This window comes from Mesocricetus auratus, unplaced genomic scaffold (genome assembly GCF_017639785.1).
Source record: "Mesocricetus auratus isolate SY011 unplaced genomic scaffold, BCM_Maur_2.0 Super-Scaffold_100004, whole genome shotgun sequence".
Taxonomy (NCBI): domain Eukaryota; kingdom Metazoa; phylum Chordata; class Mammalia; order Rodentia; family Cricetidae; genus Mesocricetus; species Mesocricetus auratus.
In genome coordinates this window covers 34,944,909-34,970,597 of record NW_024429189.1, presented here as the reverse complement: position 1 = coordinate 34,970,597, position 25,689 = coordinate 34,944,909, and the positions used below count along the sequence as shown (strand labels likewise).

Sequence of the window (25,689 nt, the reverse complement as noted above, 5' to 3'; positions counted from 1 at the left end):
ATACAGAAATACTTACGGATGTTTCTGTTTAAACTTGAAAGATAGTGCCTGGGTATTTCTCTCCAGTTATCTTTAGGCTGCATTCCAAGTATCTATTATTTAATAGATGAAGGAAAACATACTGTACTGAGCTAATTTAATTTCATCTGAAGGCCTATAAATTATGTTAACCAGAAGGAATGTGCTACCTTCTCTAACAAATGATGGAATTTCCTTCAACACAGTCTTGCAAAACTATTTCAACAGGCTGTTTTAATATTATTTTGCTTTTTGTTGTTTTTGTCCAACCTCCAGTCCTTGTTGAGCATCCGTGGTTCCCTGTTTTCTCCAAGACGCAATAGCAGAACAAGCCTTTTCAGCTTTAGAGGGCGAGCAAAGGACGTGGGATCAGAGAATGACTTTGCCGATGATGAGCACAGCACCTTTGAGGATAATGAGAGCCGGAGAGACTCACTGTTTGTTCCCCGAAGACATGGAGAACGCCGCAACAGTAACCTCAGTCAAACTAGCAGGTCATCCCGAATGCTGGCGGTGTTTCCAGCAAATGGGAAGATGCACAGCACAGTGGATTGCAATGGTGTGGTTTCCTTGGTTGGCGGACCATCAGTTCCTACATCACCAGTTGGACAGCTTCTGCCAGAGGTGATAATAGATAAGCCAGCTACTGATGACAATGTAAGAAAGTTTTACATAGCTCAGGCATGGCTGGCCCATGATTGCTGCACCAGCCAGTGTTTCTACAGAATGGAACTCTTGAGAATGATTCCTGGTTGGTTGAGCTGAGAATGCCTCTGCATCTTGTAGCACCTTTAATAGACTAACCAACTAAACCTTAGAGCCTCAGCACTCCTTGCACAAACTTGAATGCATTACTTACTGTATATGCTAAGGATCAGTTGGGCAATAATTACCTCCTTGGATGATTTGCTATGTACCCATACTGAATTGTAACATGGAGACATCACCCCTAATGCCCTATTATAAGAATAAATAAATGGATTTTAAGTGTAAAGGGTGTATAGTAAATCTTCCCACCAGACTCTTTAGCTTATCTTTGCTTTAGGTCAGATTTTCAAAATCACTGTGCATAGATAGCTTCATCATTACCTAAAATTTCAAAGGTTTATATACATTGTACTAAAAATGCTGATATAGGTATTCATAAAGTCAGTTTATACAAAGGGACACCAATATTATTATTAATCCAGATGAAATAACTGTCTGTGTATCAAAGGAGTATTGTGTGTTTGTGACTGTACATTCAGATAAGAACTTTCCAAACAAAGGATTATTCCTCTTAAACTGTACTCACCTAGAAATATGTCAGCATGATGGGGCATGACTAAGTATAAATTATATGGCTTATTGCTTTGGGACCCTGGATGAAACTGTTGACCCTGCATCATACGTATGGATTTTTAGCATGTACTTTGTATTATCAATAGCCATATATGCTTTATCTCTAGAAAATGAGATGACAGTTATGTGTGCTGTAGTCTTTGGTATTTTCTTGAAATGAAATGCCTACCTTCTCAAAAGTGAAATGACTTGACCACCTATACTACTCTATAGTATTTGAATTTTACAATTTGTTCTTTAATTGAATACAACTTAAATATGCCTATAAAATCTTTATCAACTATATTATAATCACATACCACATATTTCATAAAATTATAAAATCAAGGGGTCAAACATTTAAATTTTCTTTTATGACTACATGGATAACAGTTTGAATATTCCAGGTTAATGATCCAATAAGTCACAAATATCTGCCATCAGCAATTAAATATGAAGATGCACGATGCATGTGTTCCATGAAAATCACTGTCTCCATTAATTTGTGTGTCACATTGCTCAAATTAATCATTTAATGCCTTAGCATTTTCTTTACAGGGAACGACCACTGAAACTGAGATGAGAAAAAGGAGGTCAAGTTCTTTCCATGTTTCCATGGACTTTCTAGAAGACCCTTCCCAAAGGCAAAGGGCAATGAGTATAGCCAGCATCTTAACCAATACAGTAGAAGGTTTGTAACAAACACCACTGCCATTATTTCAATAAACTTGCATTATCTTATCAGAGTCAAATATTTCTGTTTTGTTTTTTATTTTTACGAGACAGGGTTTCTCTGTATTGTTTTGGAGGCTGTCAGTCCAGCCCAGCCTCGAACTCACAGAGATCCGCCTGCCTCTGCCTCCCAAGTGCTGGGATTAAAGGTGTGCGCAACCACCGCCCGGCCAGAGTCAAATATTTCTAATTATAGGTTGGCAGCTACATTCTCAGAAAGAAAAGAAAAGGAAATGGCCCTACTATTAAATAGCTAGCCATGCATTCTGAAAATATTGAATATTAAATTCAATGTGCTGGACTCTGAACTCTTAATGTCTTAGTAGTATTTGGAAACTGAGAGATTTCTACTTCATCTGTCAGAAATCCTGTGTTGTAATTAGCTTCAAATTTCAGCAACATGATTCCCTCCATCATGATCCAAAATAATTTTAAGACTGGAGAGACAAATAAGTCATTTTCACAAAATATAAGTATATTTAAAAGATGATGTATCACATTAATCCTTGCCCTAAATCTTACAAATGAGCAGCCTGACAGTAACACAGGATTTTACACATAATGAATTACCCTGATGAAACTTCATCTGTAAGACCAACAATCTTACTGGTGGCCAAGTGGTGAGCAGCAGTGTCTATGCAAAAAATCAAAAATTATTTCTCACTTACCTCTATTTTATGTATATGTCTGATGGTAGCTATATCATTGTATCAAGTAATTATCTCTGCAGCAAACAGGAATATGCTTGCTACTGAAAGTAAATATTTGATTTTAGAAAATAGTCATTTAATATTGTTCCTTTTTTATCTAGAACTAGAAGAATCGAGGCAGAAATGTCCACCCTGTTGGTATAAATTTTCCAACATATTCCTAATTTGGGACTGTTCCCCATACTGGTTAAAAGTGAAACACATTGTCAACTTGGTTGTGATGGACCCATTTGTTGATCTAGCCATCACCATCTGTATTGTCTTGAATACCCTTTTCATGGCCATGGAGCACTACCCCATGACGGATCATTTCAATAATGTGCTTACAGTAGGAAACTTGGTAAGCATGCTGGAAGGTAAATGTGTTCAGTAATGAAATTTCTGCTTGAGAAACTCTTTACTATGTCTAATAGTTTATTGTCACTCTTTCAACCACAATTCCTACATCCCTAAGGCAAGTATATTCTGCTATCTATGCACTGCTTTTTGAGAAACAATGACTTTTAATGTCTGTGGGGAAAAAACTGAGGAATAGAACACAGACCTGCAATAATAATTTAAAAATCATTAGTAATGTTTCTAAAGTTTTGAAAATCTTAAATTAAGAACTTAAGGCCATGTTTTTCTTTAAATGATAGCATCAATGTGTCCTTATTCTAGATGGTTCAAATAAGATCATAAGTATTCTTCCTTACATGTTCTTTCAAAGAGTGATCAACAACACAAAAGCATCTCCTCCTTTCCTCCTTCCAGGGTCTAGGGAGGCTATGTTCTCTTTCATAGATATGTTCCAGATACAGACCATGAATACAGATAGTACCCAGTCCATTTTGTATATAATATGATTCATAAGCCCATTTTTAGTGAAATGTTCCACTTAATACTCTCCTTTTTTACTTTGAAATGTGTTATTCAAATGTTTTCCAGGTGCATCAACTTAGAGATCTCAGTTTTTATTTGAAGGAAGAAGTATGTAAATTATGACATGCATTTAATATAATATTTAAGAGGAATTTTAGGATTTTACTGATATAGAAAATGAAAATATGCATATCCTATAGGGTATTTGTAATTTGTATTTTAAATCTCTACCATTTATATTATAGGAACATACCTTTTATGCATGTAACTAATAATAATGATAGAGATGGTCACATTATAACACAGGATACACATGAACAATAGCTATCTGATTTGAAGGAAATAAGGAAAGCTCACAAGTAAAACTGTTTCTGGGTAAAATCTTGTCATTATCTAGGTTATGGGGGGTCTAGTTGGCTGATAAAAGATATGAGTTTTATACACTTTGAAATATTGTTTTCTTTACCCGTAATGGAATAATTACAGTATTTACAAAACCTCATTACTGGAGATTTTGTGAGGATAATACAGTAAACTAATGCAAACCAGCCTCATCAACTGAATTTGCCTCTACAAGTAAGATCATAATAGGATCAGTAATGGAAAAGTAGCCTAAGCTTCTTACGAAAAATATAATGTTAAGTTTCTCATTATCAAGTAGAATTTGAGTAATTTTGTTTCGATCTTAGGTTTTTACTGGGATCTTCACAGCAGAAATGTTTCTGAAAATCATTGCCATGGACCCTTACTATTATTTTCAAGAAGGTTGGAACATCTTTGATGGCTTCATTGTGACACTAAGCCTGGTAGAACTTGGCCTTGCCAATGTGGAAGGATTGTCAGTTCTCCGTTCATTTCGACTGGTAAACAAGACAGTGGCAACAATCATTATGTTCCCCAGTGGTCTTTCATAGCACTTCCATAGACTTTCCTACACAGTCATTCATGTCTTGAGGTTTTGTGTAACTTGATGCCTCTAAATGGGAATAATATCTCTCCGGCTATTTATTTTAAAAAAAGCTTTATTCTTAAAATTTTAGTCATGAAACTTTACTAATATTATCAGCTATTAGTTTGCAGTGCTGGGTTATATAACACAGAACCTTGCACATGTTTTGCCATTGAGCTGTCACTAGCCCTGTTGTCTGAATGCTTGTTTTTTAAATAATAACCTGAAAATGTAGGTAGTCCCTGGTAACAGTGGATGACAGTCATAAAAGGTGTGCATGTAATTATAATTCTAGAAAATCTATTCCATAAAAAACTGAAAAGGTTATAGGACTATTAAACATATAAATTAATTTTCATACATGGCACTGAAGACCAAAAAAGAGTCATAATTAATATTCCAGGTTTACAATGCATATGTATTTTTTCTATCTTTACTCCCAGTGTAATATTAACAAGTATAAATACTTTTTCTATTTACATCAGGCTCAATGGAATGTTACATAAAACCTTCTTGACAAATGAATCCTTTGACAGAAATTATTCACGTTCAGATGTTACCATGACAGTATGAAATTTGATGGGTCTCAGAGAAGCAAATTAGCATAGTTTCTAATATACAATTAACAATCCACTTTCAAAGAAGATGATCCATACAATTAAAAGCTGGAAAAGCTAGATTCTTCCTGGGAGGTTCCAGATGTTAACCATGAATCTGAGAAAGTCAGAGCAAGATAATGGAGGGGGATTTTTAAGGGTGTGTAGTGCTAGCTATGGACCTCATGGAGGCATTCATGCCAGAGAGGTGTTCTGTTACTTAGCTGCATCCCCATATAAGTTCTTAGTAAGTTGCAATATAACTAATGTGCTTGTGATGATAATAATGTATATTAATTTGTTCTCATTTTCTAGCTCCGAGTGTTCAAACTGGCAAAATCCTGGCCCACGCTGAATATGCTCATTAAGATCATTGGCAATTCGGTGGGCGCACTGGGAAACCTGACCCTGGTGTTGGCCATCATCGTCTTCATCTTTGCCGTGGTCGGCATGCAGCTGTTTGGCAAAAGTTACAAAGATTGTGTCTGCAAAATTGCCAGTGACTGCAAACTCCCGCGCTGGCACATGAATGACTTCTTCCACTCCTTCCTGATCGTGTTCCGAGTGCTGTGTGGAGAGTGGATAGAGACCATGTGGGACTGCATGGAAGTCGCCGGCCAAGCCATGTGCCTTACTGTCTTCATGATGGTCATGGTGATCGGGAACCTTGTGGTATGTACCTAAATTAGATATGCATTTCAGATATGCATTAGTTAAATTTTATTAAAAATAATTTTATCATTAATTTTAAATGCCACCGATCTTAGATATGTTTATATTCTCATTCTAAAAATAATACTGTAATACGGCAATATATACTATCACAATATAATATGGTAACACAGAAATACATTTTTTAAATGTATGTACTCTAATATGTATAATTTTTATCCTCAACTTCTCCTTATGTCAATCATTTCATCACATATATTTTGTAAATTGCAAATGAATTGTTAAAATTTTTCAGAAATCTGCCACATGTATATATATTCTGTGTATGTGACAGAGATTGAGAGAGAGAGAGAGAGAGAGAGAGAGAGAGAGAGAGAGAGAGAGAGAGAGAGATCTTTTGCTATAGAATAGTGATGATAAGAATGGTAAATGCTGGAGCACATTTTTCTTCAATCCCAACACTCGAGAGACAGGTAAGTGGATCTCTGTGAGTGTCATGGTGTTATTTCTGTTAACAGCCAACAGCACAAAACCACCAAGAAAGAAATTCCAAAGTAAATTTAAATTTGTGTTTGTCAATATTAATGATTTTTAAGTTTAAGACTGTTACATTATATCAGTAAAAATGTTTTCTTTTACTCATATAACCTTAAATATAATGGTAAACTAATTCATTCAAATTCTTCATTTCCTGTATGGGAACTCTTTAGAGCAGTAGGAAGAATATTTTTGTTTTATCGAGCTGGAGCTATATGACAAATTCTAAGTGTCCAACTTTTTTCCAGGGCTGAGTGTTGAACCCAGGGCCTTGTGATATGTAGCATGGGTTCTGACCTTAGCCCCACCAACTAACTTCTAATGACTGATGTATCTCTTGATCATATAGCTTTATACTATTTCTACACTGAAGGGAGTAGTGGTCTGTGTTCTTCTCTGTGATGTGGTGAACGTGTACTTATGTTTGTTTTCAAGGTCCTAAACCTCTTTCTGGCCTTGCTTCTGAGCTCCTTTAGTGCCGACAACCTTGCAGCCACTGACGATGACAATGAAATGAACAATCTTCAAATTGCTGTGGACAGGATGCACAGGGGAATAGCTTACGTAAAAAGAAAAATATATGAGTTCATTCAGCAGTCCTTTGTTAGGAAGCAGAAGATTTTAGACGAAATTAAGCCACTTGATGATCTAAACAACAGAAAAGACAACTGTATATCTAACCACACGACAGAAATTGGGAAAGATCTGAACTGTCTGAAAGATGTGAATGGAACCACAAGTGGCATAGGGACTGGCAGCAGCGTGGAAAAGTATATCATTGATGAGAGTGACTACATGTCATTCATAAACAACCCCAGCCTCACCGTGACGGTTCCCATTGCTGTGGGAGAGTCTGACTTTGAGAACTTAAACACAGAGGACTTCAGCAGTGAATCAGATCTAGAAGAAAGCAAAGAGGTAAGATTCTATAAATTGGGGAGGTAAAAATCAATGCATATGGATAAATATATACATGGATTATATTGTCTGTACGTATGATTTGTAGAACATTTTTTGAGATAAAGTCAAATATTATTTTATTGAGAAACCAAAGATTCAATTTCAGGGAGATGAATGACAAATCAAACTGTGTGAATTTTTTAATCTTTATTAAAGAATATATGTTAAATAAGAAACAAATGGTAAATGAAAAATCAGCATCATTGTAAGGCTACTTAATTCTTATATTGAACAGAGAAGGACCATGTTACTATAATTTTTCCAGTAAAAAAATAAATGTAAACAATAGCTTTGGAAACTTAAGAGGATATGACTACTGAAGGTGGAACCTGGAGGCTTTGTCTATAAGCATTTATATTTTTCTGTATATTACATACATAGACTCAAACTTTCCAAAGAAATGATCCATAATACTGTTCCTCACATTAAAACTACATCATGTTATACTTCTTTATGGGCTAAAAATAATACTGTGCTGTGAACTGGGTGGCTTACATAACCAGAATTTATTTTTTCATAATTCTGAAAAGTAGACAATTCAAGACCATGGTACCACAGGGTCTGTATCTGGTGAGGGCAATCTCCTAAGGTTGTAGATGGACACTTTCTTTGTGTCTTTAAAAAGTCATGTGCACATGAACAGAAATAAATCTGTTATCTCTTCCCCAATTTGTAAGGGTATCACTTATTGGATTTGTTTGATATGTAGGGCTCATTAACAAGCCCCACCTTCACATACATAGACAGCTGGTGGGAGAGCACAATTCATTCCATTGGCTCTTACTTAAAAATATTAACCTAAAACATTAGGGGATGTTAGGGCTTTCCCTGACTCGGACTGACTTACTATTACCATTCCTCAACAACCAATACGTTCCCATTTACTGTGTTGCCAACTATGGTGTTCAGTAGGATGCGTGTCCTGAACGTATTTTTTTACTTATATTTTCAGCTAACAGTGGGATTTCTGGGATGTAATGGCATTATATGTGGAGGAGAGGGGCAACTTTGTAAGACAATTCCAAAGAAATCTAAAACAAAGAATCTGTGGTTCAAGCTTTGATGGAAGTCCAAAAAATAGTAAAGCATCTTTAGAGCTTGCACAGCCCAAGTACTTTAAAACATCAATATGTCAAAGACATTCGATTTCTAATAAAAATTTGCTGGCATATCCACCATGATCAAGGGAAACCATCGGGTGTTTTGGTAGGTAGTTTTCCATGGCAAATAGCTTAGAATTATGACATAATTTAGGTTACTGAGTATATCACTATAGTGATGACTCAAGCTTTTAAAACAAGTTTTTGTGTCAAGTGGGTAATTGCCACTTTTCAAGGGGTCAATATTTAAACTAGCAATGGCTGCAGTGAGAAATTTGGGGATTTTGTAGTGAAAGAAGGGCAAGATAAGCAGCACAGAGGCACAATAGTGGGAAAATCTTGACTACAATGTCCATGGAAATGGGTTGGAGCTTTAAAAAACAAAAAATGCAACTTCATTCCTACGTTAAAATCCATTTTCTCCATTCAAACTGGTTTGCCAAGTGTTTTAACCCGTTGAGTCAATAATAGCCAGTAAACAGAGCATCGAGGATCTAGTTTATAAGGGTTTGCATGTATGTATCAACTCGGTAAAATATTTAAAACAGATCATGCTCTGTTCATAGGTCCAAGTATGCTCAGTTGATAGGTAAGAACTTTCTTAGTTGCATCTCTATGTTCATGCAAAGTGCTTTACGTACTCCCTGATCATGACATTCTAGTTTGATTTGTTCTGATCACATTTTAAATGTGAAACTCCCACTAATATCCATAAATAAGATCCCTTTAATAAATCAGGTCTCAAAATCAAAACATTTTATGTTTAAAGTTAAAGCCAAGCACAAGAACAAGCCATCCAATTGGTTCCTCCCCAAGAAACACCAGGCATGCTTTGCTTGTTCTGTGTTGTGTTGTTTCACTTGCAAGGTCAAAATCATTTTCTGTACCAGAGAACATCTTTAAAAGCAAGAAATGTGGCACAAATCCACTGTGAAGGGGAAAATGCTCTTAGCACCAAGATTGCACTTTTAAGTGATTTTGGAATGCCCTCGTGGGCAAGACAAAGTGCATATTTCAAACTCAATGCGGTTTCTGTGTTCCTTCATCTCACGTCTTAAGCAAGCCTGCCAAGTATATATGGATTCCACAGATCAGAAGATACGTGTATAATTTAGTTGGGGTTAATGTGTAAAAATTTACCCAGTCTCTAATTAGCTAGTCCATTTGGGATTTAATAAGTTAAAGACTGATTAATAGCCTAATAAATGACAAAATGGATTTAAAATATTTTATTAGTCTCAAAAGAGTGAGAAACAATACTTTAAAATCAAAACAAAAGTTAATAGCAATATAAGAGCATAAAAAGGAGAACTAACTTACCTCCTTAAATTTTAAATTAGTAAAATTCTTGTTTGTAAAGCATTTGGGTTTCATTTCTACCTAGTATCTTTAGAATGTTGCTGGAGTATGTCTCCTGTGTAGAGTTGAAGCAAGCCCTTCACTCACAGCTAAAGAGCTTTATTCTCTGTATGTGAGAGGTATTGCTACATTAAACAAAGACCTGCATTCTTTTTTAATTTTGACAATAATAAAAATATATTGGTAAGCATATGTTTGCTTTTTTAAGTTTTGATATAATGTTTTTATCCTGTGCCTAAAATGTGAATAACAAATTAAATGAAGACATTGAGACTCTTAATAACACAGTAATGAAGGTGAAAATATGAGATTTTTCCTAATTTACATTTATCTCATAATATTAGTATTTTTCCTTTTTATTTAAATTACAAACTTCTTTTACATGTCAATCCCAGTTCCCTCTCCCTCCCCTCCTACGCTGCCCCCCACCCACCCCTGTTCCATTTCCTTTCTGCTCCCTAGGGAGGGTGAGGCCTTCCATGGGAGATCTTCCGAGTCTGTCATATCATTTGGAGCAGGGCCTAGATCCTCCCCCATGTGTCTAGGCTAAGAGAGTATTCCTCTATGTGGATTGGGCTCCCAAAGTCCAGCCGTGTACTAGGAATAAATACTGATCCACTACCAGAGGTCCCATAGATGAACCAAACCTCCAAACTGACATCCTCGTTCAGGGGGTCTGGAACAGTCCTATGTTGATTTCTCAGTTATCAGTATGGGGTCAATGAGCTCCCCCTGTTCAGATTAACTGTTTCTGTGGGTTTCTGAAGCCTGGTCTTGACCCCTTTACTCATCACTCCTCCCTCTCTGCAACTGAATTCCAGAGTTCAGCTCAGTGTTTAGCTGTGGGTGTCTGCTTCTACTTCCATCAGCTACTGGAGGAAGGCTCTAGGATGGCATATGAGGTAGTCATCAATCTCATTATTGGAAAAGGGCATTTAACGTACTCTCTTGACTATTGCTTAGATTGTTAACTGGCGTCTACCTTGTAGATCTCTGGACATTTCCCTTGTGCCAGATTTCTCTTTAAACCTATAATGGCTCCCTCTGTTATAATATCTCTTTTCTTGCTCTCCTCTATTCTTCCCCTGACTTGATCTTCCTGCTCTCTCCTGTCCTCCTCTCTCCTCCACTTCACTTTCTTCTACTCTCCTCCCCCCCCGCCGTCCCCTCTCCCAATTAGTTCAGGAGATCTTCTCTGTTTCCCCTTCTCGGGGGGACCATCTTTGTCTCCTTAGGGTACTCCTTGTTTCCTAACTTCTCTGGTGGTGTAGATTGTAGGTTGGTAATCCTTTGCTCTATGTCTAAAATCCACATATAAGTGAGTACATACATTTTTGTCTTTTGTGACTTGGTTACCTTATTCAGAATGATTTCTTCTAGTTCCAACCATTTGCTTTCGAATTACAAGATTCCATTGGTTTGATTTGGTTGTTTTTCTTCTTCTTAGTACTCCATTTGCCTGCAAATCTCAAGATTACATTGTTTTTTTCCGCTGTGTAGTACTCCATTGTGATAGACTGATTCCTATTTTCCTGAGGAATCTCCACACTGATTTCCAAAGTAACTGTACAAGTCTGCACTCCCACCAGTGATGGAGGAATGTTCCCCTTTCTCTACATCCTCTCCAGCATAAGCTGTCATTGGTGTTTTTAATTTTAACCACTCTGACAGAAGTAAGATGATATCTCAGAGTTGTTTTGATTTGCATTTCCCTAATGGCTAAGGATGTTGAGCACTTTCTTTAGTGTCTCTTAGCCATTTTAGACTCCTCTATTGAGAATTTTCTATTTAGTTCTGTAACCCACTTTTTAATTGAATCCTTTGGTGTTTTGGAGACTTGTTTCTTGAGTTCTTGTAAATTTTGGAGACCAGCACTCTGACAGATGTGGGGTTGGTATCTTCTCATTCTGAGGGATGCCTTTTTGTCTAGTCACTGTGTCCTTTGCCATACAGAAGATTCTCAGTTTCAGGAGGTCCAATTCATTAATTGTTGATCTCAGTGTCTGTTCTACTGGTGTTATGTTCAGGAAGCAGTCTCCTGTACCAATTCATTCAAGGGTACCTCTGAATTTCTCTTCTAACAGGTTCAGTGTGGATGGATATATGTTGATGTCTTTCATCCATTTGGACTTAAGTTTTATGCATGGCAATAGACATGGATCTATCTGTAGTCTTCTATATGCCAATATCCAGTTATGCCAGCACCATTTGTTGAAGATGTTATCTTTTTTCCATTGCATCATTTTAGCTTCTTTGTTGAAAATCAAGTGTTCATAGGTGTGTGGGTTAATATCAGGGTCTTCAATTCGATTCCATTGGTCTACCTATCTATCTTTGTGCCATTACCAAGCTATCTTCAGGACTATAGCTCTGTAATAGAGCTTAAAGTCAGGGATGGTGATGGCTCCGGATGTTGCTTTGTTGAACAGGGTTGTCTTGGCTATCCTGGGTCTTTTGTTTTTCCATATAAAGTTGAGAATTGTTCTTTCATGGCCTGTGAAGAATCGTGCTGGAATTTTGATGGGGATTGCATTGAGTCTGTAGATTGCTTTTGGCAGGATTGCCTTTTTTTAATTTAAATTAGAAACATGCATGCTTCAAATGTCAATTCCAGCTCCCCCCCCCCCGTGTCCCTCCTCCAGGCCCCACCCCCACCCCTCCCACCAACAGCCCAATCCCCAAATCATTCCCCAGGGAGGGTGAGGCCCTACTTGGGGGATCTCCAGAGTCTGTCATTTCATCCAGGGCAGGACCTAGGCCCTTCCCCATTTGTCCAGGCTGAGAGAGCATCCCTCCATATGGAATGGGCTCTCAAAGTTCATTTGAATGCCGTGGTGAACACTAATCTACTACCCAAGGCCCCAGAGATTTCTGAGAACTCCTCACTGACACTATATTCATGGAATCTGGATCAGTCCCCTGTTGGTATCTTAGCCATCAGTCTGGGGTTCAAGAGCTCCCCCTTGTTCAGTCAGCTGTCTTTGTGGGTTTCACCAGCTCTGTCTTGACCCCTTTGTTCATCACTCCTCCATCTCTATCTCTGGGTTCCAGGGAGTCAGTTCAGTGTTTAGCTGTGAACATCTGTCTCTGCTTCCATCAGTCACTGGATGAAGGTTCTAGGATGTCATATAAGGTAGATATTAACCTTATCATCAGGTAGGAGCTATTAATGTAGTCTCTCCACTATTACTTAGTTTTCCAGTTGGTGTTATCCTTGTAGATCTCTGGAAATCTCACTAGTGTCCGCTCTCTCCTCAAAGCTATAATGACTCCAACTATTATGGTATCTCTCATCCTGGTCTCCTCTATTCTTACTCTGACTCAACCTTCCTGCTCCCCGATGTCTGCTTCTACCCTACTCTTATCCACCTCTCTTTTTCCTGGTTCCCTCTCCCCCCCCCCATGTTCCCAATCTGCTCAGGAGATCTTGCCTCATTCCACTTCTCTGGGGTATAATGCATATATCTTGGGAAACTCCTGTTTCTCAGACTTACTGGCCCTGTGATTGTAGGCTGACACTCCCCTGAGCCATGTCTAAAATCCATATGAGTGAGTACATACAATGTTTGTGGTTTTGTGACTGGGTCACCTCACTCAGGATGGTTTCTTCTAGTGCCATCCATTTGCCTGCAAATTTCAAGATTCCATTGTTTTATTTTCTGCTGAGTAGTACTCCATTGTGTAAATGTACAACATTTTCTCTATCCACTCTTCATCTAGGTTGCTTCCAGGATCTAGCTATTACAAATAAGGTTGCTATGAACATAGTGGAACAGACATTCGTGTATGAATGGTCATCTTTTGGATATATGCCTAAGAATGGAATTGCTGGGTCTTGTGGTAGACTGATTCCCATTTTCCTGAGGATTCTCCATACTGATTTCCAAAGTGGCTGTACAAGTTTGCACTCCCACCAGCAATGGACGAGTGTTCCCCTTACTCCACATCCCCTCCAGCATAAGCTGCCATTGGTGTTTTTTATTTTAGCCATTCTGACAGGAGTAAGATAATATCTCAGAGTTGTTTTGATTTGCATTTCCCTAATGGCTAAGGATGTTGAGCACTTTCTTTAGTGTCTCTCAGCCATTGTAGACTCCTCTGTTGAGAATTCTCTATTTAGTTCAGTCACCACTTTTTAATTGAATCCTTTGGTGTTTTGGAGAGTAGCTTTTTGAGTTCTTTGAAAACTTTGGAGATCAGCCCTCTGTCAGATGTGCGGTTTTGAGTAACTTTTCCCAATCTGTGGGTTGCCTTTTTGTCTTGCTGACTGTGACCTTTGCCTTATAGAAGCTACGCAATTTCGGGAGGTCTGATTTATTGATTGTTGATCTCAGTGGCTTTTCTACTGGTGTTATGTTCAGGAAGCAGTCTCCTGTACCAATTCATTCAAGGGTATCTCTGACTTTCTCTTCTAACAGGTTCGGTGTGGATGGATATATGTTGATGTCTTTCATCCATTTGGACTTAAGTTTTATGCATGGCAATAGACATGGATCTATCTGTAGTCTTCTATATGCCAATATCCAGTTATGCCAGCACCATTTGTTGAAGATGCTATCTTTTTTTCTATTAGCTTCTTTGTCGAAAAATCAGCTGTTCATAGGATTGTGGATTAATCTCAGAGTGTTCAATTTGATTCCATTGGTCTACCAGTCTATTTTTGTGTCAATACCAAGCTGTTTTCAGTACTATAGCTCTATAATAGGGCTTAAAGTCAGCGATGGTGATGCCTCCAGATGTTGCTTTGTTGAGCAGGGTTGTCCTGGCTACAGGATTGCCATTTTTACTACATTGATCCTACCTATACAAGAGCATGGGAGATCTTTCCATTTTCTGGTGTCTTTTTTAATTTCTTTCTTTAATGACTCAAAGTTCTTGCGATGTAGAGCTTTTACTTGTTTGGTTAGTGTTACCCAAATGTACCCCACTTTCTAATTGGATTATTTGGTGTTTTGATGACTTGCTTCTTGAGTTCTTTGTATATTTTGGAAATTAGCCTTCTGTTAGATGTGGGGTTGGTGAATATCTTTTCCCATTATGTTGGCTGCTGTTTTGTCTTATTAACTGTGTCCTTTACCTTACAGAAGCTTCTCAGTTTCAGGAAGTCCCATTTATTAATTGTCAATCTCAGGGTTTGTGCTACTGGCATTAGGTTCAGGAAGCAGTACTGGGCCAATTTGTTTGAGGATACCACCTGCCTTCTCTTCTAAGAGGTTCACTGTGTCTGGATTTTTGTCGAGGTCTTTGATCCATTTCAACACAAGTTTTGTGCATGGCGGTAGACATGGATCTATCTGCAGTCTTCTGCAAGTCAGCATCCAGTTATGCCTGTACCATTTGTTGAAGATGCTTTCCTTTTTCCATTACATAATTTTAGCTTCTTTGTCAAAATCAGGTGTTCATAGGTGTGTGGGTGAATATCAGCGTCCTCAATTCGATTCCATTGGTCTACCTGTCTATTTTTGTGGTATACCAAGCTGTTTTCAGAACTATAGTTCTGTAATAGAACTTGAAGTCAGGGATGGTGATGACTCCGGATGTTCCTTTATTGTACTGTTTTGTTTTGGCTATCCTAGGTCTTTTGTTTTTCCATATAAATTTGTGAGTTGTTCTTTCAAGGTCTGTGAAGAATTGTGCTGGGATTTTGATGGCAATTGCATTGAATCTGTAGATTGCTTTTGGCAAGATTGCCATTTTTACTATATTGATCCTACCTACCGGAGACCATGGGAGATCTTTCCATTTTCTGGTATATTCTTTAATTTCTTTCTTTAAGGATTCAAAGTTTTTGATATATAGGTCTTTTACTTGTTTGGTTAGCTTTACTCCAAGGTATTTTATGTTGTTGTGGCTATTATAAAGGGTGATATGTCTCTGATTTCTTTCTCAACTCATTTATCTTCTGCATATAGTAAGGCTACTGATTTTTTAGTTAATATTGTATCCTGCCACTTTGCTGAAGGTGTTTATCACCAGTAGGAGTTCCCTGGTAGAGTTTTTCAGGTCACTTATGTAAACTATCATATCATATGCAAATAGTGAAAGTCTGACTTCTTCTTTTCCAATTTGTATCCCCTTGATCTCCTTTTGTAGTCTTATTGCTCTAGCTAGAACTTCAAGTACAATACTGATGAGGTATGGAGAGAGTGGACAAACTTGTCTTGTTCCTGATTTTAGCGAAATCACATTGATTTTCTCTCCATTTAGTTTGATGTTGGCTGTTGGTTTGCTGTATATAGCTTTTATTATATTTAGGTATGTTCCTGTTGTCCTAGATCTCTCCAAGACCTTTATCATGAAGGGGTGCTGGATTTTGTCAAAGGATTTTTCAGCATCTAGTGAGATGACCATGTGAATTTTCTTTCTCTGCTTGTTTATATGGTGGATTACATTGATGGATTTTAATATGTTGAAACATCCCTACATCCTTGGGATGAAGCCTACTTGATCATGGTGGATGATTTTTCTGATGTGTTCTTGGATTCAATTTGCCAGTATTTTATTGAGTATTTTTGTATCAATATTCATGAGGGATATTGGTCTATAATTTAAAGTCTAATTTGTTAGATACTAGGATTGCTACCTCTGCTTGTTTCTTGGTCCATTTGATTGGAAAACTTTTCCCAACCCTTAACTCAGAGGTGCTGTCTGTCTTTGAAGTTGAGATGTGCTTCTTGTATGCAGCAGAAGGATTGATTCTGTCTTCATATATATTCTGTTAGTCTGTGTCTTTTTATAGGCAAGTTAATATTGAGAGATATTAATGATCATTGATTGTTCATCCTTGTTGTTTTGGATTTGTTGATGGTGGTGTATTTGTGTGTGGATTTCCATTCCTTTTTTCTTTTGGTTGTTGTAAAGTGGGATTTTCTATTGCCTATGTTTTTCTGGTTGTAGTTAACTTCCTTAGGTTGGACTTTTCTTTCCAGAACTTTCTGTAGGTCTGGATTAGTGGATATGTATTTTTTAAATCTGGTTTTGTTGTGGAATATCTTGTTTTTTCCATCTACAGTAATTGAAAGCTTTTCTGGGTATAGTAGTCTGGCTTGCATCCATGGTCTCTTAGTGTTGGTAGAATATCTATCCAGGACCTTCTGGCTTTCAGAGTTTCCATGAAGAAGTCAAGTGTAATTCTGATAGATTTGCTTTTATATGTTACTTGACTCTTTTCCTTAGCTGCTCTTGATATTCTTTCTTTATTCTGTATGTTTGTGGTTTGATTATTCCATGGCAAGGGACTTTTTGTGGTCCACTCTGTTTGATGTTCTGTAGGCTTCTTGTACTTTCATTGGCATGTCTTTCTTTAGGTTGGGAAAGTTTTCTTCTATGATTTTGTTGAACATGTTTTCTGTACTTTTGAGTTGGGTTTCTTTGCCTTCTTCTATTCCTATTATTCTGAAGTTTGGCCTTTTCACAGTATCCCATATTTCCTGGATATTTTGTGTTAGGTATTTGTTAGACTTAAGATTTTCTTTGGTCGATGAATCTGTTTTCCCTAGTATATCTTCAACACCTGAGATTCTCTCTTCCATCTCTTGTATACTGTTGGTTATGCTTGAATCTGTAGTTCCTGATGGTTTACCCAGCTTTTCTATTTCCAACATTCCCTAAGTTTGTGTTTTTCCTATTGTCTCTACTTCAGTTTTCATGTTTTGAACTGTCTGAATTGTTTCCTTAATCTGTTTGATTGTTTTTTCTTGGATTTCCTTAAGAGATTTGTTGATTTCTTGTATTTTTTTGGTTTGTTTTTTCTTCCATTCGTTAAAAAAAATTCTCATATCCTCTTTGAGGGCCTCTATCATTTTCATGAAGTTGTTTTTAAGGTCATTCTCTTCTGCTTCATCTGCATTGGGATGTTCAGGTCTTGCTGGTGTAGAGTCCCTAGACTGTCATATTGGCTTTTCTGTTGTTGAATGTGTTTTTATATTGTCTTCTTCCCATCCCAGTGGGTGCAGAAGGAGTCTCTTCCTCTCCTGGTGGGTATGGGACCAAGGTTCCCTTCTGGTGGGTGCAAGCAGGTCCAATACCCTGATGGATCTCCTCTTCCTGTGGATGGAGGCGGGACTAGTACCAAGGTCTTGACAGTCTCTAGGTGGGATGGATCACCACACCCGGATGGGTTCCCCAGTGCACAGTCCCCAGGCCTCATGTGGCTCCAAGCAGGGCACCAGAAGCAATGTTAGTATTTTTAACATGGATATTATTTTCAACTGTCTATAAGAGTTTTACAAAAATGAACTGTGTTTCAAACTCAAATTAAAGCATAGTAAATTCAAGATAGCAGACTGTGAACAGGGTCACTTGACTTGAGATGAAACAAACAAATTGATGTAAATTAGAAGACAGAATTCCATCTAAAAACTAAAGAAGGAGAAGCCTTTGTGTAACCCAACTTTTTCTAAACACAGTTGAGTTTTGTTTTTCTAATAACACACCAGTATTTATCTTGCTTTTTTATGTTACTGTCCTATATATCCTCATTACAAAGAAATTTTCCAATAACTCAAAAGAAAAGAGTACAGGTAGAAATAACTTAAAGTTCAGATTATCTTTATGAATTATGATGCCAACATAAAAATAACATGAAAAAAACTGTCAATCTGTGTATATTCTTAAAAAAGACTTTGTAAGAGTGAAAACCTTATGCAAGCAGCCTACAAAAGTCACAATATGAAATGAGAATATAAATATATTACAAGTGAGTTTTACTGAAGTAGGTATCTATTTGTCTTCTACACAAAATGACATATTGAAAATGTGTCAAAAATTGGCATAATGCCTTGTATTGAGTTCTTGGAATTTTCAGTTTAGGCATTCTCAGATAACTCTTTTTTCTTACAACAAGAAAAATAGTACTTAGTTCCATCAAATAAAGCATCGTTGTTTTCTTTCAGAATGAAAATATCAGTTCTTAGCACATATCATTGAAAACAGTGGTCCTTGTGAGAAAGATGTTATGGTTGGAAAGAAGTAAATCTGGCCACTGGCAGTATTTTACTAACAAACATCAGTGTTATAGCATGACATCACTGGTACAAGGAAAAAGCAGTTATAAGACAGTGAGATACTTCCATGAGTAATGGCTCTTTGGTACTAAGCCTGAAGATCTGAACTTGATCCCTTATACTCAGACAGACAGACAGACACACACACACACACACACACACACACACTAAATAAAAATAAATAAATAAATGTAATAATAAATTAATTATATGTTCTTGCTAGTATTATTCAACATATAATTTGATTAAGCAACTTTTTTTTTCCAGTTTAAAATTAGATTAGAAACAAGGTTGCTTCACAAGTCAGTTCCAGGTCCCTCTCCCTTTCCCTCCCCATCTCCCGTGCCCTCCCCCCAACCCCCCCAATATCCCCTCATTTCCCCAGGGAGGGTGAGGCCCTCCATGGGGGTGTCCATAGTCTGTCATTTCATCCAGGGCAGGGCCTAGACCCTCCCTCAAAAGTTCAGGGTGAGAGTGCATCTCACATTGTTGGATGGGAGTCCAAAGTCTGTGTGTATACTCGGGATGAGTACTGATCTACCGCCCAAGGCTCAATAGATTACCTAGGCCTCCTCACTGACACTCACATTCAGGGGGTCTTGATCAGTCCCATGCTGGATTCCCAGGCTGATGCCTGGGATGATGAAGCAACTTTTATGTAGAGAATAACTCACATGTGAGGGCCTTATTTGAGAACAAATTGTTTGACAACTTTTTGTTGTATTTGACAATGAAAAAAAAATGATACTACTGGAAGAAGGGGTTTTATCTTAGTTATATCTGATATTGTGATTCTTGGTAAAGACTGAACTATATTTAGAGACCCAGCAGATCACTGTTCTGCAATTTAAATTTGCTATGTAAATTAAATTTCATTTAAATCCCTGCCCACAGATAAGTTTATACATAGGGGGACATAGGGTTTAATTAATTTGCTTCTCATTACATAAAGAGAACAAATCATACATAGAATACTATTTTTATAGTGAAGAATGCTGGCTGATAATGAGATGCTACTCTACTCACATTTTTTCACAGTTTTAATATAATAAGTGCTGATTCTTACAACACCGATAATGTCAATAAAAGCTATTGGTATGACATGACTTACTTAATGAAGTGGTGAATCTCAGTCTGGAGCTATCACTTTACAGCCACTGGTAAATACCACTTATGTTGGGGATAAGACATATGGATCTTCAGAAGGCCATATCCTGATGAATGATGGGCATTGTAACACAAGCCTTCCACCTGCTGATTCTTTTCATTTGTTAGATGAGCATATGCATGGTTTGCCCTTAGGTATGTTTTAAAATCAGATGAAATTGTAGAATCAAGGATAATGTCATTCAAAGCAAATACAGCCCAAATGTAGATTTAATAATCTACCTGTTGCATCCTGTGTTGAACATTGAATACTGCAAGTGCTGAATATGGTAAGCAGGCTAACATCATATTTTTTGAAAGTTAAATTAGTTTGTAGTAAAGAATCTGTGTATATGTTGGAGGCAATCTTCAAACTGAGAACTCAAAACTGGACTGATTTTTCATATCAGCACAGATCCCATGACCTGGAATTTTCTATTTCACAGGAAATTTAAGAGAAAGGGAGACAATCAGCTAAATGTAGACCCCAATGTAGAATCCATCTTTCACTGGGCAAATACAAAGGAACCCTCTGTTTTGTATATATAAAATTCTATTCAAAATATTAATAGCTTTAATATGATGTTTAAAATCCATTATTTTAAAATATGTTGACTGAATAGTTGGTGTGATGTGTTTTAAGGTCTATGTAAATCTATAGTTTGGAAAATATCATAGTTTTTCAAATATCAAATAGGGCCATGAATGTTTTAGTTGCCAATAAACACTAAACATCTAACATGTTGTTGGTGTTCAGGGTATCTTAACCTGACTAAATTCCCAATTGTATTAATTACTTTTACCCAAATATGAAGGCCAGCATACCATCTTTACAAAGAATTCTCAGCTCCTAATAAGTTGATATGTCCTGCTGTTTTTGCTATCATTGTCTCCTGAGAAGTCAAAAAGAGAGCCATGAGTCTGGTTACTACTGCCAAACTCTGAGAAATGATGTTTCTATCTAATTAGCTTCACAAGGGATATTAGTATAAACATTACCCATTGAGGGGAAAACTGACTTTCCCATGCATTTATTAATCTATTTTTACAATGCTTTAGTTTCTAAAATGTTTTCCAGGAGTTGAACCTGCTTCTTCACTAGTCTAAGATTTATTGATTTTTTTACTTTCTGTAAGACATCTCTTCTCCAAAGACATGTAGAATATAAAAATATGAATACTTTATAATAAATAATTCTGATCTTCTTATCTACCTTACAATGAACATTATAAAGATAAGTTAAAGCAACAGGTAATCATTGCTCAGAAGGAAGAAGTATTAAAGAAACATACGTAAATGTTTAAAAGCAGAAGACCTTTATGATTTTATTTCCTTCTAAGGTAGACATTCTCTTAGTTTCATATTTTTCTCTCTTTCCTTCCCATTCCTACAAATCATGACACCGTCCCCCTTCCCCAGTCCATAGGACAGAGGTTTCCTCATTCTGTGTTGCTCGTGGTCACTTGTAACATCCCAACACAACATAGCAATTTGATTGCATCCTGAAATTTCTGGGAAAGGAATTGACAGCTAGCTTTTCCTATTTCTTCTTCTGAATCTCGGTTTTACTATAAATCTTCAGATCACCTTACCTCAAGAAAAATACAGAATAAAGTCATAGTAATAATCCCTTCTTGGTAGGCCACTCATTAGGGAGTTAAAGGGATTTGCTTTTTATGTCCACTTTATGCACAGAAACTCAATGAAAGCAGTAGCTCTTCAGAAGGGAGCACAGTGGACATCGGGGCACCTGCGGAGGAGCAGCCAGTCATGGAACCCGAAGAAACCCTTGAGCCTGAAGCCTGTTTCACTGAAGGTAAAGAGGAGGTGTTCGCGCTAGCATTTTACCTGCAGAGGGCAGCCTTTTCAGCCGCTGACACCCAAAGTGGGTCCCTTACACACCATGAAACTCGGCCATAAGTCCCTTTCAAGTCTTTAAAGAATTTAAAATCCAGTGCTGTGCTCTGATTATTTCCTTCCACTCCGTGGCAGAGGTTATGAGTCCGAGAAAAATGCTTTCGACATTTTTAAGAGAAAATGGAGCTTGTTTTTACAATAAGACCTCATCTTAAGCATTTGTCCAATGCTCACAAAGAGAATTTGCCTGAATGGTAAATTTTCTGGCTATGAATCTTAAGAGACTTTCAAACTTAAAGCCAGGTTTTTAGATGAAAATCACAGTTCTTTTTTTCTTTGTTATTTTTCATTGTGTGTATTTATTTATTTATTTGTTTGTTTATTTATTTATTTATTTTTTTGAGGCAGGGTTTCCCTGTGTAGCTTTGGAGCCTGTCCTGGAACAAACTCTTGTAGACCAGGCTGGTCTCGAACTCACAGAGATCTGCCTGCCTCTGCCTCCCGAGTGCTGGGATTAAATTCTTAATGCATATTGTGAACACAGGAAATGCACAGTGCCCTGGATCCCTGGGCCCTACACAGTGCCTACTTGAGCCTACAGAGATAAGGCAAAAGCATGAGACCTATCTCCTATAGTTGGTGCTTACTATGATTTAATGCCTTTGCGATCTGAGTTTGCGAAATGTTCGTGTATCTGTAATTTTCTAACCGTTGCCCTTTGTCTTGTGGGCCTAAAGTGTCACCCGTTTTCCTTTGTCCCTCTACAGATTATGCATATAATCACTCTAAACCTGCTGACCAGCTCTAACCAGAATTCACCTGATGGCTCACTTACAAATACTTCCTCTTTGTAGTATTCTTGGCCCCCTCCTTCCTCCCTTCCTCCCTTCAGGAGGCCCTTTCCCTTTATTGCTCTGTTGCAATCCTTCCTTCTTCCATTCACACTGTCCTTTTCTTTCTCTGTTTTTTTTTCCTGACATCCCGCCTCTCTTCCCCACTTCTTCTTCCTTTTGTCTCAGGGCAGTGTGCCTCCGTTTATCTCTTTTCTTTAAAAACTTAGCGTAAAGTACTTACATCCAAGAACATATGTAGTACCTTCCACTTTCCCTTTTCATTTTCTTCCACGGTGTTTAGAAAGGGAATTAGTGATGCCCAAGGGTTTGATTCAGAAAATAAAAGCAATGTGAGGAAGGCAAAGGGGCATCCAAGCAGGACCAGGCAAGTCACCTGTCAGTGAACTCAGACAACTCGGAAAACTACACATGCCCTTTCAGGAGCACCCCAAGCATTCGCTAACGAAATCCATATTGCTGCTCCACCACTTCTCTCTTCCCCGCCCCCTTTTTTTCTTTTTTTAGTTTTACGAGACATGGTTTGTCTGTGTAACTGCGATGGCCGGCTCACACTGCAGACCAGGCTGGCCTTGAACTCGCAGAGATCTGCCTGCCTCTGCTTCCCAAGAGCGTGTGCACTACCAATACTGGGCTGCTCTACCACTTCTTAAGAGGGACTTTAATGTTATCAGTTTCATTTTAAAGTCCTTTAGTGGAATAGCTACAACTCGACGTAATGCGGTCATACAGTAAAGACCAAGGGCTTTGTCACTATTGGTAATGTACAAAGTGTTTTCTTTGAAGGCAGCAGCGTACAAAGCAAAGGCAAAATCTGAAGATGCCGCGTGGTCCCTTGATTTCCCACTACTCAGAAGTACACGCTTCTTACTGTAAGTTTGAAGTGTGGTCACGACCGGTTAGGGATCGCACTGGTGTGGAAGGACGGACCAGGGCTTGATAGCGTGTGTAATGCAGGCAGCCGAGCTGTCTTCTCTACTCCCCATTGGAACCTTATGTTTGCAGGCTGTGTACGGAGATTCAAGTGCTGTCAGATTAGCGTGGAAGAAGGGAGAGGAAAGCAGTGGTGGAACCTGCGTAGAACGTGCTTCCGAATAGTTGAGCACAACTGGTTTGAGACCTTCATTGTGTTCATGATTCTCCTGAGTAGCGGAGCTCTGGTGAGTGAACATCTTCAGCCCAAAAGCAGCACTGCAGTAGCAGCCTTGGAGGTCTCCTAGCACCAGGGACTTTTTAACCCTTTGTACCCCATTGCCTTAGTTGCCAATGAACGAGCCTTCAATAATTCCACGTTTTTTTTTAAACCTCCCAGCCACAAATTGAATGAACCACTCTGAATTTATGATTTCGCTTTTATGTGTGTAGCCACATTTCTAATCACTCATCAATGTCTGCTTATTATGAAGGAGCTCAGAAAATTTGGCTCTTCTGCTTGGTCACTATAAACAAATGAGTGTTCAGCTCCTCTTGGCTGAACAAAATGTGAATATTCGAACCAGAGTGGAGCTCCTGGAAGTGCTATTGCTGTGATTATATATCCTCTGCGTTCTGGTGAACTCTTTGTGGACACTCAGTAGGCCCTTGGGGACCACTTCTGTCTCTCTTTTCATGTGGATTCACTATTCTCGGACTTCTCAAGAAACAATGAATATTGGTGACAAGAAATAGTGGGCAGCATGCCTAAGTGATGATTTAAAGATAGGATCCTCTTCACAGGAAGGTATTCGTTTCATCAGAGTCTCTTTAAATTTAGATTAAAATTATTTACGAATGCACAATTATATAGATAGCATTTTAGAATTTTAGATAAGAGGAAATATTTGAGGTATAAAATATTTGGATAGGGGCTGGAGAGATGGCTCAGCAGTTAAGGGCACTGCCTGCTCATCCAAAGTTCCTGAGTTCAATTCCCAGCAACCACATGGTGACTCACAACCATCTGTAATGAAATCTGGTGGCATTTTTTTTGGCCTGCATGCATACATGCAGGCAGAACACTATATCAATCAATAAATAAATCTTTAAAAAATAGTTTGATAGATAAATGATAGATGGATAGATGTATTCATACATACAAGCATACCCACACATAGATATATAGATAAAATATATACATAAACAAACACAAATTCATAAACAAAAAAGCAATTAACTACCTAATAAAGCTGGACCATATGTTGATAAACCATTTCTGCTTCATAAAAACAATCATATTTACTTTTATCTCTCCCCTGTAAAAAACCATAAACAATAAAAGAGATAGAATTATTTTCCTCTCATGGTGCTGAAGATAAAACTCCTGGTCTCACATATCTTAGACAAATACTCTAGCCACTGAGTCGCACCCACAGCATGGAATCAGAAGAACATAAACACAGCAACTGCATGCAATATGACGTTAAGAAACACTTCCTGGCCTAGCCAATCGACTCAGGAAAGAGTGGAGTCTTGAAGGCTCCTCTGGTTTTAGTAGCAATGGAAAGTATTCCTTTTCCTCTGATTTAAAATGAAAAGACGCAGAGAGTAACAAAGCAACACTAACACTGTGCCTCTGCTCTCCTGTCCCAAGGAAATATCATATGCACACATAATCAGAAAAATCTAGTGTTCAGATTGTGTGGCATTTGAAAGCCAAAATGTATATTTTTTCTTCCTAGGCCTTTGAAGATATATATATTGATCAGCGAAAGACCATAAAGACCATGCTGGAGTATGCTGATAAGGTCTTCACTTACATCTTCATCCTGGAGATGCTTCTAAAGTGGGTAGCTTATGGCTATCAAACATACTTTACCAATGCCTGGTGCTGGCTGGACTTCTTGATTGTTGATGTAGGTATCCTCCATATCATGCCTTTTGTGTGAGGTAGCTTGTCTCATTAGTATCCTGATTCTAAAAGGATGAAACTCTGGTCACTGTGTTAAGATGACAAGATAGGCTGCCCAGCCCTAAACTCTCTCACCATTGATAGCATGGAAATTAGAAGTTTCAGACTAATTTGGTAACTAATTAAGGG

At 37.8% G+C, this 25,689-nt stretch overlaps 1 protein-coding gene across 4 annotated transcripts in view; it reads left to right on the top strand.

Annotated features, from left to right (window-relative positions):
• LOC101843542 (sodium channel protein type 1 subunit alpha) overlaps positions 1-25,689 on the top strand; it is a 160,379-nt gene that overhangs the window by 113,774 nt on the left and 20,916 nt on the right. For 3 of the 4 annotated variants that reach the window (XM_040745488.1, XM_021232877.2, XM_040745489.1), the window contains exons 12-20: positions 295-675; positions 1,897-2,029; positions 2,882-3,120; positions 4,331-4,504; positions 5,502-5,858; positions 6,831-7,313; positions 21,661-21,781; positions 23,679-23,833; positions 25,331-25,504. In XM_040745488.1, the coding sequence (XP_040601422.1) occupies positions 295-675; positions 1,897-2,029; positions 2,882-3,120; positions 4,331-4,504; positions 5,502-5,858; positions 6,831-7,313; positions 21,661-21,781; positions 23,679-23,833; positions 25,331-25,504 (2,217 nt within the window). The remainder of the gene's footprint in view (positions 1-294; positions 676-1,896; positions 2,030-2,881; positions 3,121-4,330; positions 4,505-5,501; positions 5,859-6,830; positions 7,314-21,660; positions 21,782-23,678; positions 23,834-25,330; positions 25,505-25,689) is intronic. The other variant, XM_040745490.1, reaches the window with a different exon arrangement.